At 45.6% G+C, this 11,909-nt stretch overlaps 1 protein-coding gene across 1 annotated transcript; it reads left to right on the top strand.

The window, feature by feature from the left end:
- The first annotated feature begins 581 nt into the window (after positions 1-581).
- Positions 582-11,381, top strand: F3 (coagulation factor III, tissue factor). Its single transcript, XM_004420814.3, has 6 exons — positions 582-809; positions 1,975-2,086; positions 6,010-6,200; positions 8,140-8,318; positions 8,883-9,042; positions 10,400-11,381. The coding sequence occupies exons 1-6, from the start codon at positions 710-712 to the stop codon at positions 10,534-10,536; spliced, it is 879 nt and encodes a 292-aa protein (XP_004420871.1). The 5' UTR covers positions 582-709; the 3' UTR covers positions 10,537-11,381.
- The last annotated feature ends 528 nt before the right edge of the window (positions 11,382-11,909 follow it).

An 11,909-nucleotide genomic window follows, 5' to 3' on the forward strand; every position in this document is an offset into this window, starting at 1 on the left:
GGCTGCAGATTCCGAGGCTCAGCCCACGTGGACTGGAAATGCCCTCCGCTATCAGCAGAGCCCGCGGAGCCGGGACTTTCTATTAACCTCTGTAAGGGCTGCAGCTCCCACCGGCCGGACAACACCGTTTCACCACAGGGAAGGAAGGGGAGGATCCCTTTCTCCGTTCTCGAGAACTCCTTCCAACGCGGCCTCTCTTTCTTCCTCCAGACCTGCTGCCCACTCAGGATGGACGTTGGGGTCGCCGGCCTGGGTGGCCCAGGGCCACGGGGACTGGGGGCCGAGGGCTCTTGGAGCCTGGGGGACTGTGGGGCCCGCCGCACCTGGAGCCGCCAGCGCAGAAGTGCAGCTCTGCGCTTGGCGGCGCGGTTGAATCACGGGTGAATCAGCCCTTGCAGGGTCTTGGAGTTTCCTACAGGAGGAGGCGGGGCAGGGGTGTGGATTCGCCGGGGCCGCCCACCGCGACGGCGAGTGACCGGGCCGGGGGCGGGGAGTGGGGAGGAGCGGCGGGGGCGGGCGCCGGGGTGCACGCGTCCCCGCGGCTTTTTATAACGCGCCCGGCACCGGCTCCCGCAGACTCGGGGTTCCCCGCGCCTAGTGCAGCTGCGCAAGGCCGCCCAGGGGCCCGTCCAGCCCAATCTACCAGTCCAACCTCCCCAGCCTCCGAGGCGCAGCGGAGTCCTGCCGACTTCGCCGCCAGCTCGTGGACATGGCGACCCCCACCGGGTCCCGGGTGCCCTGCCCCGAGGCCGCCGTCGTCCGGACACTTCTGCTCGGCTGGATCCTCCTCCAGGTGGCTGGAGCCGCAGGTGAGTGGCACCCGACCTCGAAGCCCTGAGGAGCGCCGGCCGGAGGAGGGGGTACAGTCCTGGCTGGCAGCCGGCTGTCCAGAGGTGGCCCCCGCGCCCGCTGGACTCGGACGCCCTCCCCTAGCCGAGTTGGAATGAACCTGGGCCCCGGGGCGCGCAGGCGGGAGTTGAGGGGTAGGTAGTTCTCGCCTGGGTCCCCTCCGCCCCTTTTGCTCGAGATGCTCATCGGGGCGTCCATTGTTGTTGCGTAAGTGGATTTTTGGCTCTTGGCTTTAAATGTCTAGAAAGAGCTTCCCAGGGGGTCGCGACCCTGAAGGTGGTGGGACATGGGTCCGCGCCTGCACAGGTCAGCGTGCACTGTGATTATCGTTCATTATATGCGCGCTTCCCTTAATAAAAAGCGGCCCCCGGTCTTCTCTTGATCGTCTTTGTTTCGGATTGGGTTAGAGGCAATCATGTTGCAAAACGTTGCTTGGATTGGAGCGGGCGCCACATTGTGCATGCCCCATATACCTACTCGGTGTGTGCGGCTGGGCAGAGACTATGACCTGCTGAGTATTGGCGAAGCAGGCCTTAATAATAAAGCATCCTAACCGATGTCCATCCGATGGTATGACAGGCCACACGTCTGCCTGGGGGTCTGTGAAAGTTTCAGTATAGAGACATTTTAGATACAAATGGAAAAAGTCAAGATTTGGCTTTTTCATTGTATGCAGTCTTAACTCTTCTCACACATGTGGGATTTGCCCTTTTCCATAATTTATCGAAAACCCTACTTAGCCCACTTTCCCTGGTGAGTTGAACCCTAAAGTCCTGCCCTTCCCAAGCTGGGCGGTGGACACCCTCGGACATTGATGGTTCCCAGGCTGTGCCTCCGGGTCAAGTTATCACAGGGCTTCCCCTATGAATAATTTCAAAGATTTCAAGATCCTTGCCTGTTTTCTTAGATTACAAGGTAGATCTTGCCATGAGGAAATTCTGGGTCTAGAAAATATTTGAAAACTTTTTTTCTTTCGATAATTTAGTAGTGAAGCTTTTGTGGTTGGAAAAAAATAAATGTGAGGCTTGTGGTGATGTTGGGGGGTGGGGGGTGTTTTATGGCATCCACTTGCAATCATGTGCTGAGAAGTTTGTGTAATAAAAGCTCTTTCTCTGTTATTTAAAGGCACTAGAGATGTAGTGGCAGCATATAATTTAACTTGGAAATCAACTAATTTCAAGACAATTTTGGAGTGGGAACCCAAACCCATCAATCATGTCTACACTGTTGAGATAAGGTAAGCTAGGTCCAAAAAAAGAAAAATAAGGTTTTTGATGTTTCCACTGTGCTGAGTGCAAATGTCTTTAAAGCTGATTAATAGATGAGATTATCTAACAGATGACAAAGAAGAGGGCATTCATAGTAATTTGTTGGCCAGAGCCATACTCTATCAAGCCTGCAACGCTTCCAGACCTCAAATTGATAGAACATTTTAATTGTTTTTGGAGATGATGGGAAAATTCATAAGTGGAGTATAAGCATGGAGAGGTGAAGCTTCTTGAGCAGGTGGCTGAAGATAGATGTGGTTCTGGATCCATAATAACTGTTCTCATCTCAGCGCACACATCTTTTTCCTTTGCTAACCGTCTAGACTGTGAGCTGGGTCTAACGTGTTAGGGAAGAGGTGGGGTGGAGTTCAGATTATACAGTGCCCTTAAGCAGTGTTTGATTCATTAATCTTTGGATTTATGAATCAAAATTTAGTTGCCTATGTGATCTCAGAAGAGGTCAAATTCCTTACTCACTAAGCTGGAAAGAAATATTCCTGGGTTTGCACCCTCAGCTGTCAAGGCTGCTCTGCTCATTCATCCTCATCTGTGATTGACAGCTCTCTCCAAGAGCCAGTAATTCAGCATATTCAGTCTAAATGTTGGACCTGTGCCACTTGTCTTCCTGGATGGTTTTCACCATATTCTTGGCAAATTTTTGGTTTCTGAAATGTTCTAGGAGCCTTGGTAGAGATCTTAATAAATAGAGAAATGCTGCTGTGGAAATTAACACTAATTGTGTAAAGGCACAAAAGTATCACAGGCTAAAATTGAAGGTGTTCTGCTGTTTTGTTTTGTTTTAGCTTGCGTCAAGCCTTTTATAGGCTTAGGAATGCAACTCCTAGGTATGGAGTGGGTCTTTTAGGTGGATGTTCTTGTTTCTCAAAATGAACTTGACGCCAAACGAACAGGGAAGAGAATTTGTGTGTGTACGTGCATGCACGTATAGAGAAAGGGAGAGAGAAATAAAGGAATTTCATAACCCCAGGTAATGATTATGGCCAGACTTGTCAATTCAGATTCCACTCGTTGAGAATTAGTAATTAATTCCTCTGATACAGAGCAGAAGTTTATCTTAGTAGACACTTTCCTTCTGGAGAGTGAAAATAAGATTTTAGGAGAAATACTTACCTCCTAAATGTATTCAATCTTATGTTGGGTGAGCATGTGGAAACATTTATAATTTACTTTAATTTACCTGATTTTTAAACATAAGCCTTTGTTAACCCTAAGTTCTTGGACTTTGGAAGGCTACTGTTAAGTGAACATGGCCCCTGATACGCAAACATCCTAGAGCAGAGCTGCAGCTTGGGGGCGCCCGCGGACATGGGGGTTCCTGCCGAGCGGGCCCTATACTCTTGCCCCTGCGCTAGAGGACCTGTGAGCATTCCCTCTGCCCCGGAGACCCGCACTCTTCCGTGACCTCCCCAGGGGTAAACGGGATTCCTGGGTGAAAGGGACCATAGCAGTAATTTTATGGAAGAGGAAACTGTTGCCCTGGGAAGGTGAGGGGTTTATTCATGACTGTACTGATGGTGAATGCCCAGCCGGGTCTGGAACCAAGGTCTCCCAGTACCCTACACGACCGCCTCCTCAGGGGGCTCTGCCACAGTCTGATGTGAGGCCCCAAACCTGGAAGGAGGAAGGAAAGCTGTTCCCACTGCATCTCCTCAGCGGGCCTCCTTCCCTCCGGGTTTTTCTTCACTAGAGATAGCATCTCAACCTGCTGCTCCTCTTCTGCACCCACTACCAGCCTGTCCCCAGCCACGGGGCGCCACTGCTGGGCCTGAAGCCCCGACTGGGAACTCCAGCTCCATTTTTCCCCTTTGGAAACAGTTTTCAGTGGTGGCTGGGAAGTGTTATTGGCTCAAGTCCTGGCACCAAACCGTCACCTGCAATAATGATTCCACGGAAATGTTCTGAATTCTAAAACTGAACTTCTAAAGCTTCTAGAAAACAACCTGGTCCTAACTGCTCAGTCTGAATTCTGTTGGAATTTTTTAGTAATTCAGGTGAGACTTTTATTATTTTCAAATCAGGAGATTTTGCAATACCTAGAGGAACCTCGAAGGCTTTTAAAGTGTTAATGCTGGTAATAGCATTGAGAAGAACTTAGTACAGAATTGCCCCCTCGTTACCTATTCCCATGACTTCACTGACTGTTACTTTCAGTGATCTAGGTGCTTGTGCTGAATTTTGCCATAGAGCACTGTGGTTCCTACGCTGAGCTGGGAGGAACCCCTTACTGGATCTCTCACATGGAATGTGGCCGCAGAGCCCAGCAGTCTCTCTCCTTTTATCTGAATGACTTGTTTACCATACCGATGGAGAAGTGTCATCATGTTCTCATTCACTTTTTAAAATAGAAGTGATAGAATTTTTAAAAATGCATTTTGGTCATTCTGGAATTAAGACAGCCTCTCTACTTTTATCGCAGAAAATTAGAGAAATCTAAGAAACCAAAATATTTCTATATCAATCTTACTTTGTGAATTTTAGGACAAAGAATGTGTTTATCCATACCCTCTTAGCCTAATTATTTAATTTGAATTTTTAAAAAATAGGTATTGATGGTTCTTATGCATGGATTTAGACATTGAATCCAAGTGGCAGCTTGTTTTCCCCCTGATTCAACCTGTAAATGCAGACCATCTAATACTCAGCAAGGCGTGGCTACGTAGAAGTCCTGAAGCCCTGCTGCCTGGCAGGCGAGCACCAGGGCATGGACCCTGGTACCAAGTAGACCGTGTTCACATTAGATGCTTAATGGAGATAGTGGCGCTGGGGGACTGCGAAGGGGGAGATCAGTTCTGAGCAAGGAGATGTGGAGATTCCTGGGGACAATGGGACTAAAGCAGGGCCCTGAATGATGGGTAGCGCTCTGGGGGTTGATGATACTGAAGGGAAGAGCGGTATAGCTGCCACTTTTTGTGGGACAGAAGTGTGTGGATCAAGTTGCAGTGACATTTATCTATGAATTGTTTTCGTCCTTTAGAATAATTTCATCTTTAGAAGTTCATTAAATCATTTCCTCTTCAATGATGCCTTGCAAAAGAAAGACGTTTTCTAGCCTCTTAGTCTCTCAGACTTTGTTGGACGGATACTTCCTGTATTATTATGCTGTGTTCTTTGATGAGATGTATTCACATCTTGTGAAAGTGAGGGAGGCAGGTAGTGTAATGAGATGAACAGACCCAGCTCTTACCTAATCAGCTATGTGACCTTGTACCATCTAGTGAGCATCTCTGAGCTTCAGTATTCTCATGTGTGAAAAAGATCCAATACCTTCTTGAAAGGATTATGTCCAATGAAGTAACGTGTAAAAGGCCCAGTACAGTACCTGGTGTATAGTGGATTCAATAAATGATAAATAACCACTCCAATTATGGTCACAATAGAATGTAATATATAAGATATACAGACTCTGTTATTACTACATTGACTATATTCCACATAGGATATAGAATGTGATATAATAAACAGAATGCAATATGATATGATATAAAGTAGACTGTAATAAATAATTGGGTTTTGATGGAAAATTGCTCTTTCTCCCATGTAACCATGACAAATTGTCTACATTTTAAGAATGATACTTGACAAAATGATTAAGAGCACAGGCCCAGCAGTCAAACCACTGTGTGACTTTGAGCTGGTCCCCCAATCTCACTTTGCCTCAGTTGCCTGATCTGTAAAAACAGAGAGAATTACAGAGTCACCCCCAGGTTGCTGTGAGGACTTACACACGTCTAAAGCGCCCTGCATACCACGTGCCTGGTGGGGATGGTTGTGGATGCTATTGTTGTAACACAACAGCACAGCCAGAGAGCCATCTGTCCTGTTGGAGGCAAATCACAGTGTTCCTGTTTCTCTTCCTTCCTTCCTCCTTTAGCCCTAGATCAGGAAACTGGAAAAGAAAATGCTTCTACACAACAAACACAGAGTGTGACCTCACCGATGAGGTTGTGAAAGACGTGAACCAGATATACACGGCGCGGGTCTCTTCCTACCCGGCAAATGCCACCGGTTTTTCTGGGGAGCCTCCATTCACAAACTCCCTGGAGTTCACCCCTTACCTGGAGAGTAAGTAGCTGGGTTTGTAGTAACCTGTCATTCTCGTTGTTGTAGCTTCTGAGTATTCTCGTGGGCTTGTGACCCTTAGGGGCCACTAGATAAAAAGTATTTATCCGTAAACACATTTTCTTTCTCAGAAATGGGTAAGTGCCACAGCCCTCTTCACTCATTCTGGATGTGGTAGGAGGTTCACAGAAGATGAACTTGGGACTTCATAACAGTGTCATCAAGTAACTTTCTCCACCACTCTGTCCCCAGACCCTACCAATAACTGGCTGGATGGGGGAGAGGGGGAGTAGGAAATCCCCCAAGGCTAGGCTTTCGGTGTTTCTCCATATGTATTTAGGAGATTTTATTTATATACATATATACACACACACACACACACACACACACGCACACACACACACACACACGCACACACGCACACCCCTCCTGAATTTTCTGTCCCATCATCAGACCAGAAGTCCCAGTTTAGGGTTTTTCACAAATGGTCACAAATCCACGGAGACAGTTTCCCTCTGAGCCCGTAATCGGGCTTGGTCAGCTTTTGTAATCCCTTGACCATGAGTTGAATCCCATGATGTGCCAGCACTTGCCCAGCTGCTTCCAGCCTGGCGCCTTCCTGCTGGTTTTGAAAATGCAGAATGCTTTCCTTGCCAGCCTTTGCCCAAGTTACGCTGACCTTAGCATATAATAAGGGAATGCAGAGGATTCCTGCCAAGTAGGAGATTTAGATGTTCTTGTCACGACTGTGGTTCTGAACTAGGTGTTTCAAATAAACACATGTAGAACATTAGGAAGAGGGAAGTCAGCTGCTCTTTTGAGAAGACTTCGATTGAAAGGTTAGGATGAAAGTGTGTCATTGGTGCTTTTCCGTTTGTCCCTCTGACGGCCCAGTGAGAGGGAACAGTTTCTCGGGCAGGGATGGTGAGGAGGGGGAGGGACCGTCAACCACCTTGCCCCTCTAGCATGTGCTTTGAGGGGGGAACTACAAGGCAGCCTTACCCCAGGTGAATCAGGCTGCCTTCCTGAGCCCCTGTGTGCCAGGGCCTGTCTTCAAACTCCCCTGGTGCTTTTACCTGTGTGCCTCTCAGGGCTCTCAGCTAGAGTATAGACACCACACCCACGCCACCTCTAGGAACTCGACAGCATCATTGACATTCATGCGCCCTCCATCGATGGCATCCTCATGATTTCCTTTTATAGTTCTTGAGTTTTCTGTAAACCACTTCAAATCCTTTTTTGGTGCAAGGTAGAAAATATTTCATATATTTATTTTGCATGTGCTCACACATATACACACATACTTGCATATAATTCATGTTAAATTATTGGGATTTCTTTTACTGTTGTTTAACCAAAGCACACGAGGTAATTGAGCCATTGCAGAGACCCAGTGGTTAACACTAGTTCCTTGAGGTACCAAAGACATTTCCTGGGCTTTCCCACAGCTCCTAATTTATTGTTTCTAAAATATGGAATCTTAACGCAACTGTATTGTTTAATACAGTAGCCACCAACCACATACGACTAGTGGTATGTATGGGTAATGCTCTAAGTGTAAAATATACACTGGATTTGGAAAAATATCTCCAAAAGTTTTTATATTGATTACATGCAAAAATGAAAATATTTTAGCTATATTGGGTTAAATAAAATATATTACTAAAATTAATTTTTCCTGTTCCTTTTTACATTTTCTAATGCGACTACAAGGATATTTAAAGTTATGTCTGTGGCTGCCATTATATTCCATTGGACAGCACTGCTATAGAATTTGTCGAGTTCAGCTCTGGTGCCACTTAGCTTACTACTGCCAGGGAGTTGAGTCTATGCGGGTGTTTTGTGAGGGATGACTAGGTTTTTATTAACTGTGATAACTAAATGGGATTCTACTCTGTACAGAATTCTTTGGTTCCAACGATGCTCATTTTCTGTGTTTTAGCAAACCTTGGACGGCCAGCAATTCAGAGTTTTGAACAAGTTGGGACAAAACTGAATGTGACCGTACAAGATGCACGTACCTTACTCAGAGTGAACGGCACATACCTGAGCCTCCGGGATGTTTTTGGCAAGAACTTAAGTTATACGCTTTATTATTGGAAAGCTTCAAGTACAGGAAAGGTGAGAATTCTTTTATTTGTTTTTATGACTTGTTTTAAATTGTGGATCCTTGATTTTATAGCCCACCTCTTCCCCAATTCAAACATCAGAACAAGGTGGTTGAGAGGGCGGTGGCGGGGAGGGGAGGGCGCCTACTGTCCTGGTTCCACCTGTGACTTTGAGCTGCCTTGTGACTTGGGGCAGGGCCCCCTCCAATACCCAGGTTCCTTGGCCAGAGGCTGGACCAGACATCTCTAAGCTTCCTGCCAGCTCCCACGTTTCTTCCTCTATTGAGGATTCCAGAGACAGAATTTGTTTTCCCTTTAACAATACTTCATTCCTTTTTCCCTTTACTGCAAATATCTTCTAAAGGGGCTAAATTGGGTTGGATGGACCTAAATTGGATATCTTCAGTCTTGGAAAAAGCATCCTTAGCAGTTATCAGGGGGAACTGATTAGCCAAGTCACTTCTAATCCTTTATATGTCAGATGTCCACGTAGACTTTTATTTCCACAGTGATTTAGTAAAGGGGAAAGAATTCACTCTGAGCCCAGGTAAATTAAGAACTCTTTATCTTTTAACAGAAAACAGCCAAGACAAACACTAATGAGTTTTTGATTGATGTGGATCAAGGAGAAGACTACTGTTTCAATGTTCAAGCAGTGATTCCATCACGAAGAACTAACCAGAAGAGTCTAGAAAGTCCCATTGAGTGCACTAGCCAAGAGAAAGGTGTGTCTGGAGGTGAGTGGCTCTGCCTGTCATTCGTCTGGAAGGCGTGGATGCCTTCCAGAGGACTAGCTCTGCCCTCACAACCAGAATGTACTTTTGTTCAGAGAGAGACTGTCTTGGTTTTTTTGGGTACTCTTACTGTTTTAGGCATTTAGAAATGTTTCCATGTTGTTCTCTTGTAGTAGGAAGTGTTTTCTTGAGCACCTACCATGTGCTAAGCTCTCTGCTGAGTACATAGCACAAGTTTAGGATTTGGCATCAAGTCACAGATTTCTCTGGCCATATTTTCATACTTAAATTCTGACCTTGGGGGCTGGGGGAGAGCTTCTGGACCAGCTGCAGCAGCATCGGATAGACACTGGTTGAGCACCCACCGTGGGCTGTTGCCACAGAGGATATAAAGTCTAACCCATGAAGGGAAGGGATTGAATCTGTCAGATACACTCGTGTGCATGTGTGTGCACATGGCCAACACGTGCATGGGCACACACCGGGGCCCAGACACGGTATGAGGAGTGGTTCCTAACTGGAAGGGCTGCAGGTGTTCCAACACATACACGAGGCTGAAAGCCTGTGCATCTCCCCCCAGCTTTATAGGGAAGGTGCTCTGAGTACTTTCAGGGAACAAAAGAGTCATAGGATGGTAATGATGACCTAGCTCCTTGCTAAGATGAGATTTAAAAATTTAAAAACATTTTTAAATAAATTCTCTCCTGTTTATGGACGCTGACAGAAAGAAGGGGCTCTCCTTCCCTCTGGTCCTGCACCCCTCCGGACCATCGTACCCACAGCCCTCACATCCATCTTCCTAAAGCCAGCTGGAGTCCCGCTGCCTCTCTGTCTTCGTGCATCCCCAGATTGCTGCTTCCCTGCCTCTTCTCTATCTGCTGAAATGGGTCCTTTGAGAACTGTTTCAAATGCCACCTCCACCAGGAAGCCTTCTTTTGCCCCAACCAGCTAGCATCTCTTCTTCACCTGAATCCTGGTAGCGCTCTGGATCTCTCTCTTTGCACTGATAGTTTGTCTTCTACTGTAATCATTGCCACCAAACTCAGCATTATTGTTAGCCATTTGTTTCTAACAGCTGTTCTTGCTTCCATCTACGTGTATCTTTTCTAGACTGTGAGCATTATCCAGTTTATTAAATGGTCCATTAAATGCTTTTCGCCATGTCAATTGCCCTAAAACATCTAGGGTTTGACAAATTCTTTCCTAATCGAAATGTGTTGTAGTGGAAAGAGTGGAGGAAAAATTTCAAATTACGCAAAAGCAGGATGGTGTAATTTGGGGTTATGCCCTCAGTTCTGCCCACTGGTAAATGGGATTTGAGCTCTCCCTCTAAATTGACTTGGTACCTTTTATTTTTCAGAAACTTCCATCATCATTGGAGCAGTGGTGATCGTGATCATCATCTTGATCGTCATCCTGACTGTGTGTCTGTACAAGTGCAGGAAGGCGCGAGCGGGGCACGTCGGGAAGGAGCACGCCCCCCTCAGTACTGTATAAAGAACACTCGTTGGAGCTGCCGGCTACTGCAGAGTTTATATTGCACTGTGACCAAGAACTTTTAAGAGAATAGATTATATGGAAACACAAATGAGTGTTTTGGAGCTGGAGACCCTTGGGCTCAAAGCTCTTTATCTGACCACTTCTCACAATTAGCATTCTGGTTTCGACATCAGCATTAGACACTTGGGAATGTATTGAACGGTACAGCCAATTCCGAGTTTTTTAAATTTCTATTTTAACACTATCGCACCTTTTGCACATATCATGCTTTAGACTGTATATTCTACACTCAAGATGAAACTAGGTCATCTAAGGAAAAGCAGATGGACAGATGCCTTCAAAAATCCTGGGTGGACTTTTGGAGACCTCTCGAGGGGCTGACTTCAAACCCTGTGGGAGAGTAAAATGGAAATTGGGTGGACTTTTCTAATGTACATCTATCCTTTTGTAATACAGTCTTTAGGTTCTTTTTTTTTCAGTTCTTTTGGAGGTTCAAAACAATTGGCAAACTTTATATGAATGTGTTAAATGCAGAAGACTTCTGTTTTGGGCACGTTCCCAACATGCATTACAGTTTAGCACTTTAACTGACTTACGTGCTGTTGATGAAACACTTGACAGCTAACGATATTTTTATAAGACTACTTTACAAACAAACTACGTAGAGTTTATAATTTAAGGTACTTTAAGTTTCTATGGTCAGCATTGTATATATTTATATAATTTTTAAAAAAGGTTTTATATGGGATTTTCTATTTATAGAGGTAATATTGTTCTGTTTGTATATATTGAGATAATTTATTTAATATACTTTTATATAAATAAAGGTGACTGGGAATTGTGATGGTTGTATTTGTTCTGTCTTCTATTTAGTATTTATGATTTGGTCTTTATTAGTTGGCTCTGCTGCGGTAACAAATGACCCTAAAATTCTCAGTGGCTTCTGACACAATTATCTTTATTTTTCACTTGCATGACAGTCTGGTGGCTGTGGGTTGACTGCAGCTTTTCTTAATGTTCTCATTCTAGGACCCAAACCAAAAGTGAAGCCCCTCTTTGCATCGGGACAGAGCGAAAAGCAAAAACTGGTAGAAATAGGCAGCCACGTCTTCAAGCTTTAAGCCACCTCTCCAAATTTCTTTTCCATTCTGTCCCACTGTCACTTCTGCTCACGTGGCCCCAGCAAGACACAACCAAGCCTGAGGATACAGGGGAGCACCACAAGTTACACGGCAATGGGCAGAGAAGCATAGTGTTACAGGGAAGGGAGAAAACGATACAGTCTACTGCAGACTTAGCAGGAGGGATTTCTGCCCATGGGCAATAGGTTGAGTTGCGCATGAAAGTTGGAGAGAAGAAGGGAAGAAAAA

The sequence above is a fragment of the Ceratotherium simum genome, chromosome 2 (assembly GCF_057802395.1).
Source record: "Ceratotherium simum simum isolate JZ-2026a chromosome 2, ASM5780239v1, whole genome shotgun sequence".
Taxonomy (NCBI): domain Eukaryota; kingdom Metazoa; phylum Chordata; class Mammalia; order Perissodactyla; family Rhinocerotidae; genus Ceratotherium; species Ceratotherium simum.

What these genes read in the sequence shown, in the direction of transcription:
- F3 (XM_004420814.3), top strand. Translation starts at nt 710, where the DNA reads ATGGCGACCCCCACCGGGTCCCGGGTGCCCTGCCCCGAGGCCGCCGTC. An exon ending in CCAGGTGGCTGGAGCCGCAG is followed by an intron (nt 810 to 1,974) that starts GTGAGTGGCACC and finishes TGTTATTTAAAG; the next exon opens with GCACTAGAGATGTAGTGGCA. An exon ending in GTTCACCCCTTACCTGGAGA is followed by an intron (nt 6,201 to 8,139) that starts GTAAGTAGCTGG and finishes TCTGTGTTTTAG; the next exon opens with CAAACCTTGGACGGCCAGCA.